General features: G+C 35.6%; 1 protein-coding gene and 1 long non-coding RNA gene across 11 annotated transcripts in view; one reads left to right on the top strand and one right to left on the bottom strand.

Annotated features, from left to right (window-relative positions):
- LOC136825700 (uncharacterized) overlaps positions 1–7,787 on the top strand; it is an 87,014-nt gene extending 79,227 nt beyond the window's left edge. For 2 of the 4 annotated variants that reach the window (XR_010849409.1, XM_067082443.1), the window contains 2 exons: positions 1,423–1,804; positions 7,377–7,787. Coding sequence is in view for 2 of the 4 variants with exons in the window: in XM_067082443.1 (XP_066938544.1) it covers positions 1,423–1,471 (49 nt within the window). In the remaining 2 variants the exon portion in view is untranslated. The remainder of the gene's footprint in view (positions 1–1,422; positions 1,805–7,376) is intronic. The other 2 variants (XR_010849410.1, XM_067082445.1) reach the window with 1 other exon arrangement.
- A 34-nt stretch (positions 7,788–7,821) lies between these two features.
- On the bottom strand, positions 7,822–23,246 carry LOC136825701 (uncharacterized). Of its 7 annotated transcripts, none has more exons than XR_010849417.1 (6): positions 23,038–23,246; positions 21,527–21,646; positions 16,585–16,849; positions 15,049–16,411; positions 13,300–13,472; positions 7,822–8,469 (listed from the first exon to the last, which is right to left on the bottom strand). It is a non-coding gene; the product is annotated as an uncharacterized lncRNA (long non-coding RNA). The 7 variants fall into 7 exon arrangements; XR_010849411.1 differs by having other exon boundaries at positions 23,034–23,245; XR_010849412.1 differs by having other exon boundaries at positions 15,267–16,411; positions 23,034–23,245.
- Between the last annotated feature and the right edge of the window lie 903 nt (positions 23,247–24,149).

Raw genomic sequence — 24,149 nt, 5'->3', positions numbered from 1 at the left:
GGTGCTTTAAATTGAAAGCCGTTTGCATCCTTTTGTCATTTTCATTGATATCTCTAATGGAAAGATGATGTCCCTGCCACCCCTCTCATCATAATATGGTTATTGCCAAAGACACTTATTTAGTTTTCCACTGTGATTTACCTTTGTTCTTAGACATGAGGGAGCAGTGTAATTTCGATAACCTAACGTCTCCAATGGAAACGAATATCAGATTTGCAGAATTACTCGAAATGTTATCAGAAACTGTATTTCACATTTAAAATCATTATAGATCACAGGTGTCACTGTTATGTGCCATTGAAAATCCAACTGTTTGTGTCTGAAATGACATACTTAATAATCAATTTAGGCGGTTTCAAATTTGATTATTTTAACCCATTGTTTTAGTTTCAGTTTTGAACATACTACAGTAAATTACAAATGTTCTGCTTCAGAGTAATACCAGAATGACCTATAATACGAATGATAATCTCAAAGATGATCAGAGTAAAATGTAATGCTGATCAGTGCTTTGACTCTGGGACAGGCAGAGCTTGCCAGGTTTTTGTAGCTTAAAGGATCAGATAGCCCAGAGTAATCAGTTTTCAGTATTGTAGCCCTTCAAATATGGCATTCTTTCCTGCATAGACCATTTTCTGAACATGATGCACTTAATCATTATAAAGATGCTAAGTTCCTTGGAGTTTACACCAGCCTGTTTCCAGATTTTGAGAAAAAAAAATTTCTCCATAAAGTATGCAGGTTCACTTTTTTCATTCTTGACAAGCCCCTCATGGAAACAAGTGCTAGTGTAGGTACACTATTTGGCAAAACACATTTCTGTCCATGAGTAGTGATGGCAGTGTGAGGACTTGTGAAGGTGTAGTAGGGCTTTGTATTGCTGTTCACAATGTGTCTTCAATGGTTTTAACAATTCCATGACTGGACAGTGGTATATTGTCCTTAGTAAATTACTTTCATAATTTGATTAAATGGTGTGAAAACTGTGTACAAAACCTTTCTGCCTACCAGAGAGTTCTGTTAGTGATGAACCATTTTCCTCTCTCTTATTTTTCTTTTTACCAATGAAAGTTATTCCAGAGGATGAGTTAATTCCAGAGGGGTGTATTTTGGAGTGCAATTCATATAGAAGAGGTTATTACAACCAAAAATACATTTCATGATTTATATGCTGGTAACTCTTCATTTACTAAATACATTAAAGTAAAACTATTGAAATAATTGATCTTTGAGGGAGTTAATGGCAGCAGAGTAGCTAACCTTGGAGGAGGTAGAGCATGATTATTTAGTTGGGATTGAGGGCTAGGTAACAATGTAACAGCCTGATAGAAGTGGAGAGATATAGGTACTACTGGTTACTGTAACCCATTAGTAATCAGCAAAAGTTTTATGCATGTGTACAACCAATCCTTCTCTTTGCAGGAGAGACCTGAATACTTGCTTAGAAAGTGGAGATTCTGGAAAGAAGTAATGGCAAAATGCTTTAGTTCATGGCTGGAAGAGTGTTTGGAAGACATTATCATGTTGAGGTGCTAGGTGAGTGAAATTATTGAAAGTAGGAAAAGAAACTGAGATTTACAGACGTTATGAGAAGGGAAAGGGCCAGGGCCAGTTGACTAGAATTGCCAGGTGACCTACCAATGCAAAGAGCTAGGTGATCATGGAGAAGAGGCAGAGAAGGACTTTAACCCAGTGGGAATTCAGGGAAGAAGTGCAGAAGATGGAAGATAAAACCTGACTGGAATGCAAGGATTATGGCATTTACTGTTTTGTTGAAAAACCATACCTGTGCACTTCAGTTGTGGTAAGTCATACTGTTGTAATTTTTGTCATATTTATGAATTTATAGTACTAATCATAACTGTTTGAAGTAGCTTATGCAAGATATTTTCCAGATTTATTGTAGTTAGTCAGCCTTTACCCCTTACAGTTCTGAAGCCGTAAGATGCTGAAAAATCTAATGCTGATAACTGTGCAATAAAATTAGGGAATGCCATGGATACTTTGGTACTACAGTATATGGAAAGTGCCCATGATATGATATTCCCTTAGTGTTGTTTTACTGGCTTTTGTAAGTATGTTAGAAATTGAGGGACTTGTTGTGATGTAATGATCTTGATCTGTTTTATCCCAGGATGCACAAAGAGAGGAAACTTCAGGTGTTGAAGTGTATGAACACCTGTTGGCATGGACTTGCTTCTTACCAGTTTTTGTAATATTTAAAGCAAACCCAGGGTAATAAGTTGTTTCCATTTGTCACATATTAGGTGAGATGTAGATAATCTCACAGATAGCTAATGGGTCCCAAAGTTAAAACTGTTACAACTGTTGTGTGTTCTGGTATACCCTAACCTTCTGTAAAGTAATTTTTCCCTGTAAAAGGAAATATTGTGTTGGTCAGTTATATTTGTGATAGAAATCAGTGCCTCAAATTTGTTCATGAAAATTTGGTACAGTGCCTCAAATCAGTTCATGAAAATTGGGTAAAGTTGAATATCCAGTAAGGTGTTGAAGCATATTGTTGAATAAATATTATATATGTTTTGAGGTAATGAATGAATCTGAGTCCCTCATTATAGGTTAATGGTTGAAATGAACTCTTAAGGAATAACACTGTAAATACAAGCCATGCATAAACTGCTAATTGTCTGTAGTGGAGTCATATAGCCCATATACCTTGAGTTGGTTTCTATCTTACCATCTAAGATGATCATCTATTTGCATTATTTATACTGTAAATACAGTAGAAAAATATTTGCTAGGTTAAGATTACCAGTATATACTGACATTTTATAAATTAAAATTTTGTAGTTAGTCATTGTTAAATGTGTAAGATTATAAATTGTTTTATTTTTTGCTTCATAAACACCAATTTTCTAGAATAGTGGGAATAGACAATAGTGTGCACTTTTCAAAGGATTGTTTAAAAGTTGTTTGTATTAATTATAGGCCAGTCTCTATCCTTTTAGGTGTTTTTTAAGGTTGATAAATGTTCTTTAAGCCTTTGCATAAGTAATTTTAATCTAAAAACTTTTGTATGTTAAACAATCTAGAACTGATGATGCTTTCCAATATCAAACGACAGTTATTCCATTCATGAGAACCAGGATAGTTGTTAAGATTCTAGTCATGTCCAAACTGCTTTTAATGTACCATTGGACGTGGCTAGCCATAAGGTTTTTTTTGTATGTAACATTGATTAACTTGAATTGTGGGTGACTTTCAGAGTTTTACAGGTGACCAGCAGCATATCTGTAGTTTCAGCGAGATTGGCTTGGCCATGAAACTTATGTATTAAAACTTGGAAACTTAGGTGTCAAATTTTTTATTCTCAGTTTGTGGTTGGCAACAGTAGTATTTTTGGGGTCTTTAGTGATCATAGATCTATTTGCACTGGCATTCTTTTGGGACCTTTTCTGTGTTAATCTTCACAATAGCATTGATCGTTGGTCTGAAATATATGGTACGGTAGTAACAGTTTGCAGACTGTGTGACTCTTGTTGCTGTTTGTTCCTCAGAAAATACAGGCTAAAGTTGTAGCTAACCTTAAGGATTTAGAAAAAAATATCAGGGAGTTACATTTACAGGATGTGGTAAGTGTAAATTCACCTCAAAAAGTTTTTAACAAATTTCTTGGGGACTGATGCATTAAAATTACCCATGTAAGAAATAACAAAACTTTTTTAGTGCAGTGCTGTCTCTAAAACCCAAGAACAACTGCAAGGTACAAATGGATTTCTGGTAATGCATAGTGTGATAGTGCAACAGAAGTTGCTGATGTTCCAAAAGACCCAGCACAACAACATGATACCTTGTATTAGGAGCTCAGTGCAAGACTGGCTTATCAAGTTCATTTTGCAGGAAGCCAGCATCATACCAAAAATGACAAATTTATTAAATCTGTATTTTTCATAACTAACAAACCTGAGGTCTTAACATTAGGATTATGATAAACTTCCATTCCAGTGTTAAGACTGAGGATTTGTTAAGTATATGAACAAATAACCGTTTGCCTTAAATTACTGTTGGCTAGCCTAATTTTCATGTTCCAATGTTTTGATTTTCTCTGCATTTATTCAACGTTGTGGAGATTATTCAACTGAAAATTTTTGTTCTGTCTTTTAATTGTTTACCAAAGTGGTCGTTTTACCTTGCATGAGGTGCTTTCCCTAAAGAGGAACAGAAATTACCTTTTTGAAAGTTTTCTTGAGGTTGTGAATAATTTCCTGCTGAGATGGTGGTTTTCGAAGGCTTACATGCTGCTCTTGTAAAATATTTTCTTTTTTCGCTTATTAATTTTTTGTAGGTTTCTTCTTTATTAGACAAACACATGAGTGAAGCAAGTGGTAAAATTCATGAAATAAGAAATTTTGGGACAAGATAAGTTGAAGGCAACATGAACAATATGGGTGTCCTAAGGGAATGCATTGTAGCTTGAGGATCAGTAAAATGTGGTGTGCTACACGGGGTTTTGAAAGAAACTTAAGGTTTTTGTGCAGCCGCATTATTGTTTACTGTTGAAAACTTTTCTTGGCTAAGGCAGATGGTTGATTTTGTATGCAAATGCTGCCATAGGGGTCAGGTGGCACATCCTTTATGGAATAAATGTAAAGTAGCAAAAACTTGTGTTATTTGCTATATAGTGTCATGAGTGTTTTCTTGTAGGTGTACTTTTTGTGAGCATACTTCTAGAGTCAGGCCTTTCTCCTCTTCCATAGTTGTTTTTTTTTTTTTTTAGGAAATTCACACCTTCCAAGAAACAAAACTTGAGACCCTGATATTGAACATTGATATCATTACTGTAATGCCCAACAGTCTAGATTAATTCAAACTCATTGTTAAGTGGGCCAAGGTGCATTTCAATCATGGTCAGTGTACTGTAGTACCTTGCTAGCTCAGAACTGTAGAGGAGATGGACCGTTTTCTGACAGATCAGCTCCTGAAGTGGGAGTCATTTTCAAAATTTATGTGGTCAGGTGCTGAGCAATATAGTTACAAGCAGAGTATAAAAAGCAAACCTTAAATCCTGTCGAGATTTTTAATGATAGGCTAACCTGCCTGCGGTGTCGATAGTTGTGTCCATAGTTAACTACCGTCACAACTATTGACACTGCAAACAAAACTAATAACGGTAAAAACCGTAGGTAATTAAAGTGAATCACAAGTGACACAACTACTGATACTGTAACCAAACTGTAAATACAGTAATTACTACCATAGGCGTTGGGATGAGCGAGCTCTTACTTTTTTACTACCGTAATTAGACGTTAGGATTAGCAAGCTCTTACTTTTTTAGTAGCTTATCCAGAGTACCATTATCATAAGGCAATAGTATTAGTTTTGTTGTTGATACTTATTATACAACGCCCCTGTAACGTCGATAAATAATTTATAAAGTTACCGAAAGGGTAAATCAGGGTAGTCTAACTTTAAGAAACGGCTGCTCTTGTAGTTTCCAGTCATGCTTGACTTAAAAGCCTATGAGTCTAGTCGTTTACTAAAGGCCAACATTTCCTTGGTAGTATTTTGTAATCAAACTAAAGGTATTTTGATATTGTTAGTTCAGTTATCTTTAATATCGGGGTTCTTCCCAATTGTAAAGGAATGCGTTCAATTTTATAATCAATTAAGGGTTTTTTGATATCGATAGTTGCCCATTTATCTTTAATATTGGAGTCCTTTCTAATTTTAATGGAATACTTTCATGTGGATCTACTTCAAATGGGTATTACTTCACCAAGTGACATCACTTACATTGAGCATTTGTCATATTTTTTCAGAATGGTTATCTTTGCCAAACATTTTAAAATGAAGAAGATACCGATTCACTTGTTTTTGGTAAAATAATTCCAATAATTATTGATTTTACTTATGTACCAACTAACTTGCATACATCAGCTGATAATTTAATAAAATGAGGGTCGTCTTATGTGGTGAACATACCTCTAAACCTACATTTTTACTTGAAAAATGGGGGGTCTTCTATGCTGTTGCCTTATACGCCGGCGTATACAGTATAGTATTTACTGCTTTGAGGTTGTTGGATGTTTGCGGTGTCTGGCACCTACATTATCCCTTTTTGTTGGAACAGGTTGAATCGGATGGCTTAATTTTCTTCTCGACTGACTATAATTGTTGGGATAAGTAAGGCAACTTGCATTACAATGTACATTATTACAAAGACTTGCAGCACCCCCTTGGATTCCAGCTACACTGATGTGCCTTTTGTGGTTTTGTGTACTACTTACATGGGTAATTTTTATGCATTAGTACCCAAGAATTTTGTTAAAACCTTTAGGTGAAATTACACTTCCCTCATCCTGTGAATGTAACAGTTCAAGTTGCTGTTAGCTATCTTTATATCTTCTCATGTTTCAGTGTTTTGATTTTCTCCCCATTTGCTCAACGTTGAGGACATTATTCAACTAAAAGCATTTTGCCTTGTGGGTGTTGAAATTTTTTCTCATCCAAAGGGGCTGTGATACTCTTTCCTTATGTGGAATTTGTCAGGTCTGAGAGGTGGAAATATGGCCAGTACTGTAGTTGCTTTCCCTAAAGAGGAACAGGCATTACCTTTTAGAAAGTTTCTTGAGGTTGTGGATAATTTCCTGCCGAGTTGGTGGTTTTTGAAGGCTTACATACTGCTCTTGTAAAATAATTTATCAGTTTTTTGTGGGTTTCTTCTTTATTAGACATGTTTTGAGTGACAAAAGTGGCTAAATTCTTGAAGTAAGAAATTCCTTGTCCTGGAATATCCAAGACACCTGCACTATGTTGCTGCCTATGGGAATGCTTTGTAGTCCGAGGTTCAGTGAAATGTGGTGTGCTGCACGGGGTTTTGAAAGGCACTTAAGGTCTTTGCAGTGTAGTCACATTATACAGTAGTTTACTGTTGAAAACTTTTCTTGGTTAAGGCAAGCATTTTGTTTTAGTACTTGTAAATTAAAAATTACTTGTTGGCTCCAAATCAAAAATACTGTATTAGGCACAATTTGGTAATGTGCAAGGTTGCTGGTTTCCTTCAGATAAAAAAATATATTGGGCACATTTTGGCAATAGTGTGATGTACAATGTATTTGTCACAAACATACATCTGTATTCCAGTGTATTTAGCATGAAACTGGCAAACGTACATTCCTCACCCCAGCAACCTGCAGTTTTTTTTTTTTTTTTAGCACTGGTTTAGAGGTCAAAATAATTTCTAACAATAATGACTGTTTGCTCAATGATTTCTGCTGAAAAGAATGGAACAGTGTAGGTCAATGGTTGTATACATCAGCTTTATGTGAATGATTGTTTTGCTATTTAAAGTTTTAATTTATTGGTACATTGCCATTTTACTATGAAATATTTGATGAAGTGCTAATTTTTTTCAGGTGATGGCTCAGTGATGTCAACCCTAATCTGGAACAGTCACGTGAATTGATTTAGCCCAACCCTGAGTGTGTCCTGGTACCTGTTGGTAGAAGCTTGTCCCCTGAATCTGTGATAGGGTGATTATGTCAAGTGTGCAGGCTAGAGAGAGGATACTTTGCCGGATGAAGAGAGGACACACTGTGGCAGCAGATAAAGCCTGTTGATGAAACCATTAAGGTTTTAACAGCAGGCAGAAGAGGAATGAGAATAGTGATGGAAAGATAAACAAGACTGCTGTACATAAGCATTGTGTTGTAGGAGAGAACTTATTGTTTAAAGGCCGGTAAACAGAAAATATATGGCAGTAACTAGGAGAAAAGTGAGTATAAACAAATTATTATATAGCACTGGATAATAAAGTGAGATTTATATTTAAAGTGTTTTTAATGATCAAATTACATACTCTTAAATCAATCATTGGTTCTAGGACAGGAAAACCAAAAAGTACAGAGGCTATGTATGGCCACATACTAATATGAAACTGGCCAAAGCACTGGGACCCTGAGGGGCATTCAGTGCTACTAGCTAATTCCCCATTAGACCATTACTTATATAGGGAATATCATTAGCCAGAATTTCAAAAAAAGACTACCTTCTCCACTTGTAACCTCTTTGAAAATTTATTCTTCTGTAACTCTTAGACTCTTCCTCTTTCCTTTCAGCTATGACACAGTCAGCCTCCTGGCTCATACTACGTGTAATGAAACTTTCATTTTCACCTTCTGCACTTCTAAACTTTGGCAGGACATTAGTGGTCTTCACCTTCTGCACCTCTAAACCTTGGCAGGACGTTAGTGGTCTTCACCTTCTGCACCTCTAAACCTTGGCAGGACAGTAGTGGTCTTCACCTTCTGCACCTCTAAACCTTGGCAGGACATTAATGGTCTTCACCTTCTGCACCTCTAAACCTTGGCAGGACATTATTGGTCTTCAAATATAATTTGGTCTTCAAATATAATTTCACTGACATCTGAAGCAAGCTTTAACCTCCTGCAGGTGCAAATTATCATCTTCAGTGACCTCCATTGTCAAAACCATTTTGGGTGACATAACCTGAAAGGACAATTGTTCATGTAAGTAATAACCCTACAGGCAAGGACCACGTACGATTCTTAAAATATACTAGGCCTAATGAAATGATATTCTGGTGGGAGTGGAGGTTGTACAGCAATTCACACATTACAGTGTTTCCCTGCTATGTGAAATTTAAAAGCTTTAAACTTGAGAACAAGAGCTAAAACTCTAAGGACTTTAATCAAGGAATAGACAATACCCAATGCAATACACCAAAGATTAAGATGGTGGTTGATGCTGGCAAATTATGAGTGGGACATAAGAACCATCATAACCTGATCAAATGTCACCATCTGTCTGTAATTATTTTTAAAGATATACACTTAACAAAATTGCAGATATATACATTAATAATGACAAAGCCACCCCATCATTAAACTCTCTAAGTCATTCTTGAAACCCAAAACCATTGAATACATTTAACCCTGTCTTATAAAGGCATTATTTCTGCTTAAATGCTTTTTATAAAAAGCCTGCATGATCCCATTCCCACTTGCAAAGAATGCATGTCAACCCTAAAATTTTCATGTGAATGCCCACTCTTCAACCAAAAATGTCAAATCAATTTAGAAAATTTCATCACAATTATAATCACAACAAAAATAAGACGTCAATTTTCTCTGAAACACAATGCTAGCTATTTCATGTATGAAGACCATGGCAAATGTGACAAAATAACCTAAGAACACATGAAAGAACTTCAGTGAAGTATGCAGATCATACAAAGTATGTCAACAAATTGAAACTTGCGTATAAAGTACTGTACAGTAATAAGCTTTTCCAATGGTATTTTGCATTTTTTCCCAATATACAATCCAAAATCTTTTATTGGATATCCTCCACACAAACTAGACTGGGTTGCTGTTGCTTGGAAATGAGGCTTTTTCAAATTGGATAGTCTTGTGCTGGAGTGTTGGTAATCAACCATGTATGCCTCTGCTTTGCTTCAATTTTCTTCAGCAACACAGCAAAGAGGGATGGCTAGAGAAGCAGGATGATAAACACTGAGGGATGGCTAGAGAAGCAGGATGATAAACACTGAGGGATGGCTAGAGAAGCAGGATGATAAACAGAGTTTGCATATCAACGAAAACATACATTATCATGTGCCATTTGTTCCTAGGATGATAAAAACCCTTGTCTACTCAGGTTGACTCGCCCCTTTAGCAGAAGGAAATGTCTCGATAGCCGGAATGGTTTTGACCTCCCGCCTGGAAATGTCAAGTGTCAATCCTGGAATATATGTGAAAGATAAGCAAAAATGACAAACTGGCAGACAGGCAGTTTTCCTTTAGGCACATTTATGCACTATGGTCTGGAATGAAATAGAATATAAAATTTATGCCAAAGGCCATGTGCTGAAAAATACGAGGTCATTCAGTGCATCAAGGGGAAACTGAGCATAAAAAGGTTTTAAAGGGCGTAACAGGAGGAAAACCTTGCAGCTGCACTTTGAAACAATTTTTAGAAGAGGGTGGAAAAGTAAGATGGAAGGAGTATGTGAAAGGAGGTACTGTGAAATGAATGAAATGGGCTGCAGCTGTGGGCCTAAGAAGCGCTTTAAAGAACCTTATGTGATGTCTACAGTGCACTGCTGGCAATACCCTCTTCCAGGGAAATTATGGTCTACTCCAGTACCAAACTTGACTGGAATCCCTTCAAATGTGTAACAGGTATGGTAAAGACAAGGTTCAAGTAACAAAAAATCAGACAGCCAAATCATCTTCCTTAATGTACATCTGTATATAACATTCGACCTTCCTAGTTTTACCAGAATCCCTTCAACTTGGTAGGAATAGTTATGGCCTCAAATGAGGCCATCTGGGCATCTTATTTCCTTTCTAAATCATGAATGAGCTGTCACCCTCACCACACACTTCAGCATTACCGGTCTCCATTTTAAGCAGTTTTCAAGCCACATAAATGACGCTATTTTTCAGTGTACTTGCTGTTCTACTGAACAGTGACAATTATAAGCTACGGTACAGTATACAATGTGTATCTGTGTTCATATACAAGAAAAGTAGCTTTATGAAAGTAATCTGGTAAATTGTGGAAGCTGAATTTCACCCTGAGTTTTTAATTATTTATAGAGATTGCTACAGTAACGTGTGTATTTACAAATTGTCTGATTGGCTATAATCTGGCTAGTTTACAAACTATAGCTGTACCTAACAACAGCTATGCTCAACTTCAGGATATGAAAGCCATTTTGGTTGCAGAATGCTGATGCATAGTGTTGCACTTTTTTATTGCATAGAATGATCCTATTTCCTAAACTTGGGAAAGAATATTTTTGCGAGTGATAAACCTTTTTATTTTCTATTTGTTGTTAGGAGAGGGTGGAAAATAAGATGAGACTATGAAAATGGAGGTAGAGTAAAAGGAATGATAGAGGTGTAACTAGGGGCTGAAGGGATGCCGCAAAGAACCTTGAATTAGGTGTACTTATGGAACTAGTCCCTATGGGGTAACCAGTATTATGGATTTTTAGTAAGTCTTGATAAAGTTTGACACCACTGCGCTGGATATAAACTGCGGTATATTAACTACATTAATATCATTATTAGCCACAAACTAAATATTTGGTGCACGAACTACAGGTAAATCTCACATCATTGCCACCTCTTGTCTACATGCTAATTATTTACTGTTTAGTTTCCCATCAATGATATGGGTCTACTGAAAGCTTGGGTAATTTTTATATATTCTTTTAGAGAAAAAACACTTATGATCAAGCAAACGGAAAACTGCTATGTAAAGATGTACAATGGACATAACCACCAAATATAGTCCACAGGGTTTGTTCTTAAAATATCTTATAGAGTGACTCAACTGAAATGATTGCAGTGGTCAAACTTAAAATGTTCAATAATCTAACCATTTTGTTCTAAGATTTTTTATTTTCCATTCTGGGACTAGGCCATCAACTATCCATGGATCAACCATGAATGACAAATTCAAAGATGGGATAAAATGACAACATAGCATTCATTTTCAAATCCACACAATAAACAAGTGCTGGTTCAATCTATTACAAATTCTTACCATTTTCATTATTCCACAAAGACTGCCATTGAGTAAGTGAAGAGCACAGGTTTCAGAGATAATGGAAAAGCAATAAGAGGAACTGACATATTTGATCTAATCATACTATAAAATAGCTTTGGTACCTTTATCAGCATCTTAATGTTTCTTGATGCCTACATGAAAAATTATCCTACTTATTCAATATTGATGCCAGCTTGACGTAATTTGCATAATAAAATTTTGTGCTGGACAAAGGGATTTTTAGGCAATTTTGCATGGTATCTAAAACACTTCTAAGTCAATGAAAATGACATGTTTCTGTCATGCTAAGTTTTTAATAATTCAAGAAAAAAACGTATAAAGGGAGAGGGGGAAGGGAAACCAAAAGGAAAGTAGTGATACTACAGAGAATACCGTACTTAGTTAGCAAAGGAAAAACAAAATGTTTGGCATGGCACAGTACATGAGGAAAAGGTACAAGGGTAAAATATATAAAAGTTGAAACTGGAGTAATTAAAGTTGAGGAAAGGAAAAAGTACAATTAAGGTGGCACTCTTGAAATACTACTAAATATTATCATTGAATATATGTCTAGACAGTAAGGAAAACATTTTTGAATTATGATTGGCTGGGAACACTGGTAAGATGCTGGTGTTGGGGGGGTTTATTTACAAATGTTCCCACTGATGAAATGACTGGTCAAACAATTAATAAGGTATACTGAGTAGACGTTATTTCTTCCCACTTCGATATACCTGAGAAAGCCACCAATCCCCGTTAAGAGCCCTACCTGTCGAAAAACCCTTTTCATGATAAATAAAGGCCAACTCTACTGCCAACTTGAATGAGATGCAATACACACCTCTAACAAATTCTGGCAAATTTCATGGGTATCCTACAGATGAGGGTCTTTAGTTGAATCCACAACCTTCCAACTTACCACTGATTTGTCAACATCTCTTTAAGAAAAGTTTTAAGGACCTTCTTCAAACCATCACAACGAAGTTTGAGGGCAGTTTGGTGCTAAATTTGACCTGTGACAACAGCAGTGCAGGACCCTCCCCTTTCATTCTAGTTGTTTTGACGACCAAATCCCTTAATGATACTTCATGAAAGTTTACCAAAAACAACTAGCAAATAAAGTTGAGTGGCCAGAGAAATGCAAGCAGCTAAATGGAGTGCCCTCATTACACATTCGAGTACTACTGAAGAAACTGACTAGGTTTCTCAGAATTTGTTTAAGAGTTCCCAAACAAAGAAACAGTACAAATCTGTACCATCACCAACTGGTTGCATGAAGGATCCAGCTCTCCGGGAGACAACAGTAATATTGATAAATTGTATTTGGAGGCACATCAATTACAAACATGAAACTGACCTCAGTAAGATAACTGAGAACTGCTCAACTACTCCAAATGAAAAAACTGCACTCCTGATCCAATAGAAAAGCAAGAAAATGGCCAACTTGCTCCTAAAAAAAAAATCCAGCACCCCACACAATATCTTTCAGAAACATGGTTTCATCTATTGATACAAATGCCCATCTGACAGAGGCCTTAATTATATACCGAGATAACCACAAGCTTCTCCAAATTTCTGCCCTGTTACTTGCAAGAAGTTGCAAACATACATTAGCATGGGAACATAAGGCAAGACTTGACCCCAAATCTACATCAGTGTTGATGTAACAGATATGACAAGCAATGACGCGGAATCCTGAAGAACTGTGTATCCAAAGCTGAAACTAATAATGAAGAGTTGTGAGGTATAATTACTTACCATACCCACCAGGATTAAGAGACAATAGATTGGGTGCCTGATAATGTTTCATTGGTACCAGCCTCCTCCCAAAATGTTTAATCTCGCTGAGCAGCTACACCAGACCCAGCCAACACCAGCATCACTGGCCAATGGGTAGACAAAAATGGTTCACACTTTCTTCCCACCATCATCTGGGGAGAACAAAACCATTAAGATCACTCGGCACCAAATAATGCATTGTTCCAAAAAGATCAATTTAATCAAAAGGTTTTGGCTTGAAAAAGTTAAAGATTGTCTAATACACTTCAAATTGTTAAAACATTAACTGGTTAAACTAAGAATGATAATTTTGGATTTTTTTTTTTTTTTTTTTTTTTAACTGGACATGGTGGTTGGTGTAAGTTTGAACAGTTCCACAGAATATGTTCAACTATTCACCAAACATCACGTTTGTTTTCTGGCACGAATAACACCACAAACCAACACTGCATTTGATCTGGTAACGTTTTCAGACTTAATAAATTGGCGGGTTACAATTTGTTAGAGAAACTTGGCTTTTAAAGGCGTTAACCACTAGCTAAGACTGATGCATTTGATCAGGTCATGGTAGTTACAGCTTTAGCTACTTTATCAGCATATCTTTTCCCTTAATATCCATGAGAAGATCCAACATGCTTCGGCATTTACATCAGCTTCATATAACTTGTGAATACAAATAAATTTGTTGGCCAAGACTATTTTCAAGCCAATAAGTTTTCAGGGCTTCTATAGAAATTCTAGTAGCTAAATACTACACAATTCTGTGGTATAAAGTGGATGTTGCTGAAAAGAACCAAGAAATAATGGAAATCCCAAGAAACTGGAAAACACTTTGGAAAATGATTAGGAAGAAGTGATTATTTTCTAAGTCAGAACAGTACAAACTATTCACTGATGGTTATTTCGGTAGTTTACAAAGACCACCGAGTTATTTAGTTCTCACAGGGATGACATACAGGATTTGCCCTCATCAGTAATAATAATAATTTTGATTTTAATTATTAAACAGTTTCTTAATCATTTTACTGTATATTGTAATTGGGCTAACAGAAAATAATGGAGATTTTGACAAATTAACTGATTTGTTTCAGAAATTGAATTTGTAAAGTACATTGATTTTTATGATAAAATCAATTTAGGTACTTACCATCTATCATTAGCTTTATCTACGTCTACTTGGCGTAAGTTCAAAAAGGGTTAAAACTGCAATAACCATTAATGAACGGTCCCAACAGTTAAGTATACCTTAGTTTAACCAGACCATTGAGCTGTTTAACAGCTCTCCTAGGGCTGGCCTGAAGGATTAGATTTATTTTATATGGCTAAGAACCAATTGGTTACCTAGCAATGGGACCTACAGCTTATTGTGGAATCCGAACCACATTATAGCAAGAAATGAAATGCTGAGAACAGTACCCACCCACCCACCCAATGAGGGACTATGCTCCCAATAGTGGACCTCCCAATAATTACTCCCCGACCCTGGGGGTAAGACAGCGCATGTTTTGGTTGTTATTCTTCTCTTAATCTCTTAAGAGGGGAGGAGGAAGGGATCTCAATGGCAGAGGGGAAAATACCTAAAAAATTACTGATGAAAATCATAATTTTTTTTAAAGACAAAACTTACCCTCTATTAGTAGCTGATTCCAACATTGTGTGCTGGAGGAGGGCAAGAGATTTCCCTATAACCAAATTGACAGATGTTAGAAATATCCTTATTCTGCTTACCTGATGCATTACAATCCCATGGCAAGTTCTTGTCAGATGTGGATCTTCACCAGGCGAGGTCCACTATTGCATGGAGGTGGAATGTGGTCTCTTAATATAGCCACTGGTTGAGATTGTGCAACATAGAATAGCAAGTTTGGCCTCTGTGCCCCAAGTCTGCAGAGTTGATGGGAGCTAAAACCACAACTAAACATGATCCCTAAAGAGTTACCACCTACCTACTGTGTTGCTGTGGCATCTCACCCCCAAAACACCACCACCAATTTTGCCTGAAAAAACAATGGTTCTTGATCAGCTCGGGGTAGCTTTCTCCAATAAGACACAAAGGCTCTGCAATGTAAGTCCAATATTATTTACTCTAATGAACTTTGTTTGTCCCTACCTAAGAGAAACAAAGCAAATACAACCAAGCATAATATACTGCAATCAAAACAAAAGTAGAGTATGACATTACCACGTACAAACTCTAATACATAAGGTTCCTCATTTACCCAGGATGTAGTGAAAATCTATACCTGTTTGTAACACATATGGGGAAGACTAGTAGAAATCTTCCCTGCTGCATCTATAGGTGCTAGTGTATGGCAGTCTTCCTACTGGATATAGACAGCCCTCAAGCAGTTAGAAGTGAACAAAGAGTTGCAAGCTTTGTCCAAGCTTACTTCTGCCCTACTGTAGCAAAATTTTTCACTAACATTAAAGAATTACACAATTTTTTCTTTATAATTTCTTCTGAAATTCAAGGGTCTTCTAAGCCATCAAAGAACAGTAACTGAGCCCATTACATCAAGCTCTTTTACACAATCTTGGACTTGACAGGCAAAGATCCCATGCCCTTTCAAATTACTTACGTACTTGAATTGGAAACGTGATAGGACAAACCAATTCACTGGTGAAATCTATTCAGTAGGTTCCTAAATTACTAAAATATCAGTTAAGTGTCTCTGAAGCTGCATTTCTATGAAAATGACTTCATGACATTCACACCATTCACCACTTCCACTGAAACCATAAAGAGGCATTTGAGAAGCTGAGGCTGTTATCACTGTGACCTTCAAATACAAAACCATAATATAGTGCTTCAGTATGGTTCAGATTTTTCTTAAATGAAGTACACAAGGGCAAGCACAATGCCTTCCAAAGTGTAACAAGAAGCAAAACCAGAAGACCATCGGGCTTCTCTCTTTTCATGACCAAATATCTTTTTCTCATGAAAGATGAAAGTCAGAGAACTCCCACACATACCAACAAAACTCAAGGATCATTTCCCAAGTAGACTTCACAGCCTTTCACCACCAATCGAAGTTCATCAAATTGAAACTATAAGTTTCATCAAATTGAAACTATCGAATGGTCTGGAACACTGAATTAAAAGTAACATGTTAGTAATTCAAATGAAAGTCTATCAGCATTGAGGCTCAGTTAAATACAGATTAAATGTTAAAATATTAACGTAATATTCACCTTGAGCACATTTTCTGGATGTATTAACTAATCATTTGCTAGAGAGATCTGATATCATTAGAAAGTACTTACCATCAATACAAATTACTTTCTAATTCCCTTAGAAATATCTTGAATTGCTTTCGATACAAGGTATTTTGAAAAGAACTTGGAATGACATTTCTAAACTCTCACATGGATAGCCAGAAAGGACTAGCTTTGAAATGAGAGGAGAAACTGTTATGAAGGTTGAAGTGTCCATATGAGCTGCATTCAAGAGGTATGCTGCCAGTATTACAAAGCCTTCTAGAAACAGATGTCCTCATGAAATAAACTTCATAACCACTGCATTGTTAAACTGGAATGAAAAAATTACTTTAGTAATTGCCGGTGGCGTAGCTGGCATTCCATCAGTGGGAGGGCCTAGGAGGGCCAAGATATTTTTTGGGAGGCCAAAGAAAATCACACAAAACTAATGTACCAATTCTGTAATTAGTAAAATATACTATTCTCGAATGTATATACCCATGTGAATGAAGGAAAATCACAGTTTTAGTAATTAGTAAACCTGTATTTGAAATTACAGAGCTCAATTTTCAATTAATTTTCAACTCTTACTACAGTACATGCAAATGTATCAAATTCAACATTGGCCTAATTTCTATCCTCAAGTTTTAATTTTCAACTAGAGTATAATACCCTTGTCATGTAAATATATCAAAAGCGTGCATATCATCAACAACACAAAACTTATAACCCTCCGAAAATTTTTTCAAAATTTCAAACTATCCTATTCCCTCTTCTTCATCCCCTCGCCCTGGAAATTAACTCTAAGCAGCAGTAACAAATTGCACTGCACTTATTCAAAACTGCAACTATAGTTTCAGTCACTTCATAGAGATGCCACTGGTAACTACACACAAGAAAATTAGCATAGATATATGAAATTATGCAATTTTGCATAAAGCCCTAATTTTAGAATACAATGAAATGAATTAAAGACTTCGGACATTAATTTACATTACAACAGTTATACAGTACCTTTAAATTCAGTAAGATGGAAAATTTCTTGAAAAACTTCCATGAATATTTACACCAGAAAATTATATACCCTATTAAGTTTAATCCAGATATTTTATTAAAAACTAGTTTGCATAACCTTGCAATGCTGCACAATTTATTACCATTAGCTAATGTATGGTAGGTTGACTAGTTTCTATTTTTGAAAAATCTGCACATATAAAAAATGACAAGTTTAAGGAAGTCATGACACTCAAACACAAAGCACTCCTGTTCCATACCTTCTCAATCAACCTCAACAGGTTCGACTGCAATTTAAAAACACTTTCCCATAAATGTGATTATCTAGAGAGTGGCATGGCCACTCTGCTTGTGACTACATAGGAAAAAGGGAGGCATATCATACATTTATGAATTTCAAGATATTCTACTTATAGATAAGAGCAATAATTGTAAAGTAAAACAAAATGGGGAACATAAAAATTACTGCCATTGTATATCACTATCAATACTATGCCCTGAAAACTTGTTTAGCACTGCTATAGATCACACTCACAAAGTAGCATAAAAGACGCAGTCCACCATTTTTCAAACATTTCTTTGAGAGTTTAAACATATCTTCTCATTAAAGGTATCCTATCCAACAGTCCCTTCTTGCTATAGTAATGTGGATATAAATTCAGCCATAACCTGCTTTACTCAGGACTTTTGTCTTTAGAAAGCATGTAGGTAGTGCGAGAATGGTGTGTTTGTTAAGATGGTACAAATTTTCAGAACACTGTGAGCAGCTATGACTTTACCCATACAGTAGTTGTAGTACTGAAGCGTCATCCTCTATACCTATCCCAAACGTGTATTTCTTCTTTACTCTTTCATAATGGCAATTTACGTTTTCTTCTTCCTTTCTCCATTAGTTCTTTAAACTATTTTATCTACCTGAGCCTCACTGCATGACCTTACTTATTTTTTACTGACTACAATCTCTCTCCACCATGACAATCAGGAAACTTCAGATTCTTCTCATGTGTTGATATACCATACATCATGGTCAAGATATTCTATGCTTTAAAATGCTGTCTCATAATTTACACCCTATGCAATTACTGAGGAAGGTAGGAGACCTTGAACAACTGCTTATTCTCGTAGTCTGACTTCTATTCAGTTATACTGCGTATTCAAGTTTCAAAATGGCCTATGCTGAAATCAGATAAAATACAAGATATTTGTGAAACCTGAATGCTCTTCTGGCAGCTACTTAGTGACAACCACTAATCTTAATGTCTTTTAAAAGGGTTTCATTGGTGGCATTTGTATGACAAGAGAATTTTGCCTCTTACAATCAAAAGTTATGGCTCCAGTAGAGTACAAAGTTAAACTGAAATCCCTTCAACCATGTGGTGTGTTGCAATATCAAGATAAGGGTCACATACAATGAAGGATGAACAGTGTGTGACCATCCTTCATGCAAATCTATGAAAATATTCTACCCTTGTACCACAACAAGGGGTGTTGCAATAAGTCTGTCACCTTAATATTCAGACATACTAACAATCTTGTATATGGACACTTAAGAATGATGGTCTACTTTTGTACCTTGTTGTTGCAATAAGTCTCAGTCACCTTAATATTCAGACATACTAACAATCTTGTATATTGACACTTAAGAATGATGGTCTACTTTTGTACCAAGTTTGATTCATATTCCTTCAACCATATATGAGTGGCAATGACAAAAGGGCAGGCTAATAGAAAACCTCCTTCTAGTAACACCTAAGCATGGAGGTCTAACTTCATACCAAATTTAAATGAAACTTATTATGTAGGAGTTGCAATGACACAGTATACCCGACAAACACTGACAGATTGACAAAGAAGGCCAACTGAGGAATAAAATATTCAACTGGGATTGTGACACAGTCGGGGATTTATAACAGATGGCTAAGCTTCATAAATTATAAAGAATATCGGGCCTCACTGAAAAATTTGAGATTTTCTTATGGTTTAGTCATTTACACCCACTTAACACAATCTTAACAGCACGATAAACTTACTTTTCCACAAGGAAAACTGAATGCCAAATTATGCATTCTTAACCCTTAAGGGACGGGCTAAATATATATCAAGCACACCCTCAGGCTGGACAAACTTAAAGGCTGGCCAATCTAAGAAAAAAACACATCAATGGAAAGAGGAAGATATGTAAATGCAAATGGTGTATGAAAAAAAATTCTAAAAATTTTTCCCTACCTTCCACAGGAAATTGAAAGTGACTATTTACAACCTTGTGTGGGGTCTCCTTTACAAAACTTGCAAAAACGTTAATTTTACCAATTTATGCGTGTTTTTTCTATTAATTTATTTTATTTTGTAAAATTATAATTACAGTTCACACAATACCATAATAGATAAGAACTACAATCGGTAACAAATTCTGATTATGTTTGTTGTAAAATATTTACGAGATTTACTGAGATGGGCAGCTGCAGTACATTTTTGTGAGGTATAGTTTTTTCTAATATTTCTCTGCACTTTTCTTTGGAAAATTACAATTGTAGCTGGCACACTATCACAAAAGAGAGCAAATAAATAAATAAATAGCTGTCCTGGAGCAGCTGAGACTCAGAACATTTCCCTCTGAAATCTCAAGGCATACTGATCGATGCCTCTCCTGAGCTCAGCTAAAGAGTTGCCATAAGTCATTTATGAACCACTGAAGTGCTATGAACACTTTAAGGGTTAATCAATATATTAATCATGAATGAGTAAAATGAATCTTGTTGTAATATAACTTATTTTTCAACAATGACAAAGAGAATTGACATTCAGTACAAGTTATTATGTCAATTTTTTTCTTAAATTTATGACGCAAGTTGACAAGGTAGATACTTGGATTCAGTACAAGTTATTATGTCAATTTTTTTCTTAAATTTATGACGCAAGTTGACAAGGTAGATACTTGGTGTTAATGGTGAGAAGCTCAAAAGATGTGTTGCCATTCTACAAATTCCCCATATATTCATGAGCTATTGCATGCACCTACTTAATCTCCACATTCAATTTAATCTCAACACACAAAGAAAGTTGGTTTTCTAAAACCAAGCATTCTAACATTATGGGTCTTATGCTGACTTGCTGAGTTCATTTTCAATATTGAAATGAATGTGACAAAATGTGATACTGATGAATAACTTGGGTGGTTATGGGCAAAAATGGTGTAACAGGTATCACTATAAAGTAATGCATCCATGGCACCACATGAGAGCTTAATTCTTCCACCTCTAAATCTTAGGTATCAACTAGGTTTCAAGGTGGTTTGGGGATCCTACTCCCGGGTCAGGAAGAACCGATTCCTAGCCATGGTCAAGTGTGGCTGAATTATATCATGTAACCCTCTTAAGGGCCATTCTACACTTTATTTTGTATTTAGGGGAAGGGGCATGAAATTTTTCCCAAATCTCTTCCCAAACACTTCATTACTGTGAGCAGTTATCCATTGTTTTGAATATCACAAAAAATCAGGCTAGGTGATGTATGCCATAGGCTAGGTGATGTATGTACATTAGGACTTTGAACAAAGAAAATGGAAGAAATTCTGAATTGTTGTGGACAATGCTAAGATTCATGGGTGGAGGGAATACTGAAGGTCATTTAATAAATATAGTTGGAGTTGCTATATATGAAGCACATACTGTTTGAGCATGATAAGGGGGAATCAGCAGGATGAAAGCAATGTAAAAGATACATCTTTTGCTAGCAGGACTAAGCCTAATTGGAGGGGGCCCTAAAATCATCCACAAACCTTATACAAAACTCAGCCAGACAGGAATTAAACTCTGAAAATGCAAAAAACAGGTGACTGAGACAAAACTCTGGTGGAACCTTTAAAAGGGAAAACCTAGTGAAAACATTACATGAAAACTTGTTTCTCATACATTTTTAAAGGGTAGGTGGCTTACCTCAAAACCACAAGATATGCATCTTGTTAGTTTTCTTGACAAAAAATCAACAAAATTACCTCCAAATGTCAGTCTCCGTCAGTTTAACGTCACAACACTGTCCACTTACATTCACCTTGCCAATCCTAATTCCGCTACGGATTCTAATGCCATCTCATGCTGGGTATGGTAATGCTAACCTAGGATGAAGAGAGAAACCACAAATCAGTATACAGTACTTTTTTTGAAGTCCTTTATTTTCCTCTACTCTAATAGAAACATGATTAACCAATTCAAAAATCACCCGACCTAGGTAAATGACCTGAGAATAGTTATTGCATCTGCACATCAGTCTTAGTTGAAATAGGCTATTTATCAAATCCCATTTCAGTTAGCCTGAGTATTCAATACAAAATATGGGAACATGGTAACACACTAAGCTGTACTTGAACCTTTGAGACTGGCTTACTTATGATGAGTTTAGCCATAACTGGCTTTGTTTGCTGTAAATATATTTTTCTTAATATAATGCTCACCTTGGTCTAATTTTAAGTAGTGGTATATTTTTGAGTTATTTTTTAACATAAAAATATTTACACCTTGCTAAAAACAAGGCTTTTACCTTTTGTACATAAATTCTAAGATAGGCTAGGCTATATCCTGTATAAATTCCCTGGTAATTCTTTACAAAAGGTCCGCATCAATATTTGGTGTTTGACCTTACTAAAATAATACAAAACCCCTTAATATGTACAGTAACTTAACACAACCACCTAACCTAACCTGGGCGCCAGCCCCACCTAGGCCTAGTGGGGTTGCCCCTGTGAACCCCCTTAGGGCACAACCAACACATTCAACAAACATCAAATATTGATGCGGACCTTTTGTAAAGAATTACGAATTCCCTTTTGCCTCTCATTATTCACGTCTGTCGCTGAAAAAGGAAAAAGCTGAATTTTATTACTAAAATTATTTGCTGTTCCATTACAGCACAGCCTAACCAAGACAATAACAAATCGGTCGTGCAATAAAAAAAATAAAAAACCACCAAATTTGCCCAACTACGAAAATTACCACCTGGTTATGGCTTTAAGTAACCTTCTTAGCCCTACCATACCATAGTCAATAAAGACCTGACTACTACTAGGTTTCAAAAGGTAAAGCTCAAGTGGAGCTCTGTGGCCATTCATAATTCACAGCAAATGGTGTACTGTGGGACAAGGGATGGCCTACATTCCAATCTAAAGTTTTACAATATAAAACCCCAGTAATTACCGAGGGGACGGCTAGGCTCCAGCCTTCGACGGTCAAGATTCTTTGAGTCCAGCCCTAATACCACAAGTTCAACCTTCACCCCTTCCACTAAAATGATGAAATAAAATCTTTCTCACTATCCTTCCTTTGCCACGAGAGTAAGTAAAGGCCACGTCCTTCGGTAAATTTCTCCTCTTGGGAAAAGCACGACTAACCGGCATTAATGCGTCAGGGTCCTTTGACAGTTCAATTTACGCCATTTTTTATAATACAAGTTTCTTTCTCATTTCCCTTGTGAATAGAGAACGTTTACTGAAGAAAATGCTATATTACCTACGGTATGCGTCTCGATGTGGCAGAGCAGATGTTGAAACAAGATTCTTGCTAGATACGCTTGGCGGCTGACAGAGATCAGACGTCTGAAAACAAAGCCTGAAATGGACCATCAAGAGAATGCAGGTTGCTATATGGCGATTAGCAAATCACGATAGCTAACCTTACGAAGATGTATGAATAAGAAATATACAGTAAATATAGGTTTATAAGAATATATTGAATTATTAAATCTGAATTATACTCTTATACAATATAAATATGTATAATCTGCTGTTTCTTGGTATCAATAAGTATTATTTTTCAGTGAATTATTTTGATACTATATTGGCAATCCTGGTTTCTGGGGCCGTAACTTCCCATTTTCTTTGATGAGTTACCAAAACTTAATTACCAAAATTCTTAGCACAATTTCCAATTCTGAGTTATATGTTAATTTTTATGTCTTTTCAATTATTTTAAAACTTACTTATATATAATATAATACAAATAAATAAAAATAAAAATTTAAATAAGCTTTATAATACAATTTTACAATAGCTTTTTAAAAATCTTTACGTCATTACTGGTAGATTTAATGACGTCACACTAATCACAGTACATCTTTTACATGTGACAGAGCTTTTAGAACTAGTTGTTATAACTCTTATTTATATAAAGTATAATCTAAATACATAAAAATAAAAATTTACATAAGCTTTTTAATAAAAATGTTACAATAGCTTTTTAAAATCTTTACGTCATTACTGGTAGATTTAATGACGTCACAATTATCACCGTACGTCTTTTACATGCGACAGAGCTTTTACAACTAGTTGTTATAATTCTCATTTATATAAAATATAGTCTAAATACATAAAAATAAAAATTTAAATAAGCTTCATAATAAAATTTTACAATAGCTTTTTAAAAATCTTTACGTCATTACTGGTAGATTTAATGACGTCACACTTATCACAGTACATCTTTTACATGTGACAGAGCTTTTACAACTAGTTGTTATAATTCTTATTTATATAAAATATAATCTAAATACATAAAGATAAAAATTTAATAAGCTTTATAATAAAATTTTACAATAACATTTTAAAAATCCTTACGTCATTACTGGTAGAT

This window comes from Macrobrachium rosenbergii, chromosome 39 (assembly GCF_040412425.1).
Source record: "Macrobrachium rosenbergii isolate ZJJX-2024 chromosome 39, ASM4041242v1, whole genome shotgun sequence".
Lineage (NCBI taxonomy): Eukaryota > Metazoa > Arthropoda > Malacostraca > Decapoda > Palaemonidae > Macrobrachium > Macrobrachium rosenbergii.
Note: the sequence above shows the minus strand (reverse complement) of the source record. Positions and strands in the feature narration are given on the sequence as shown.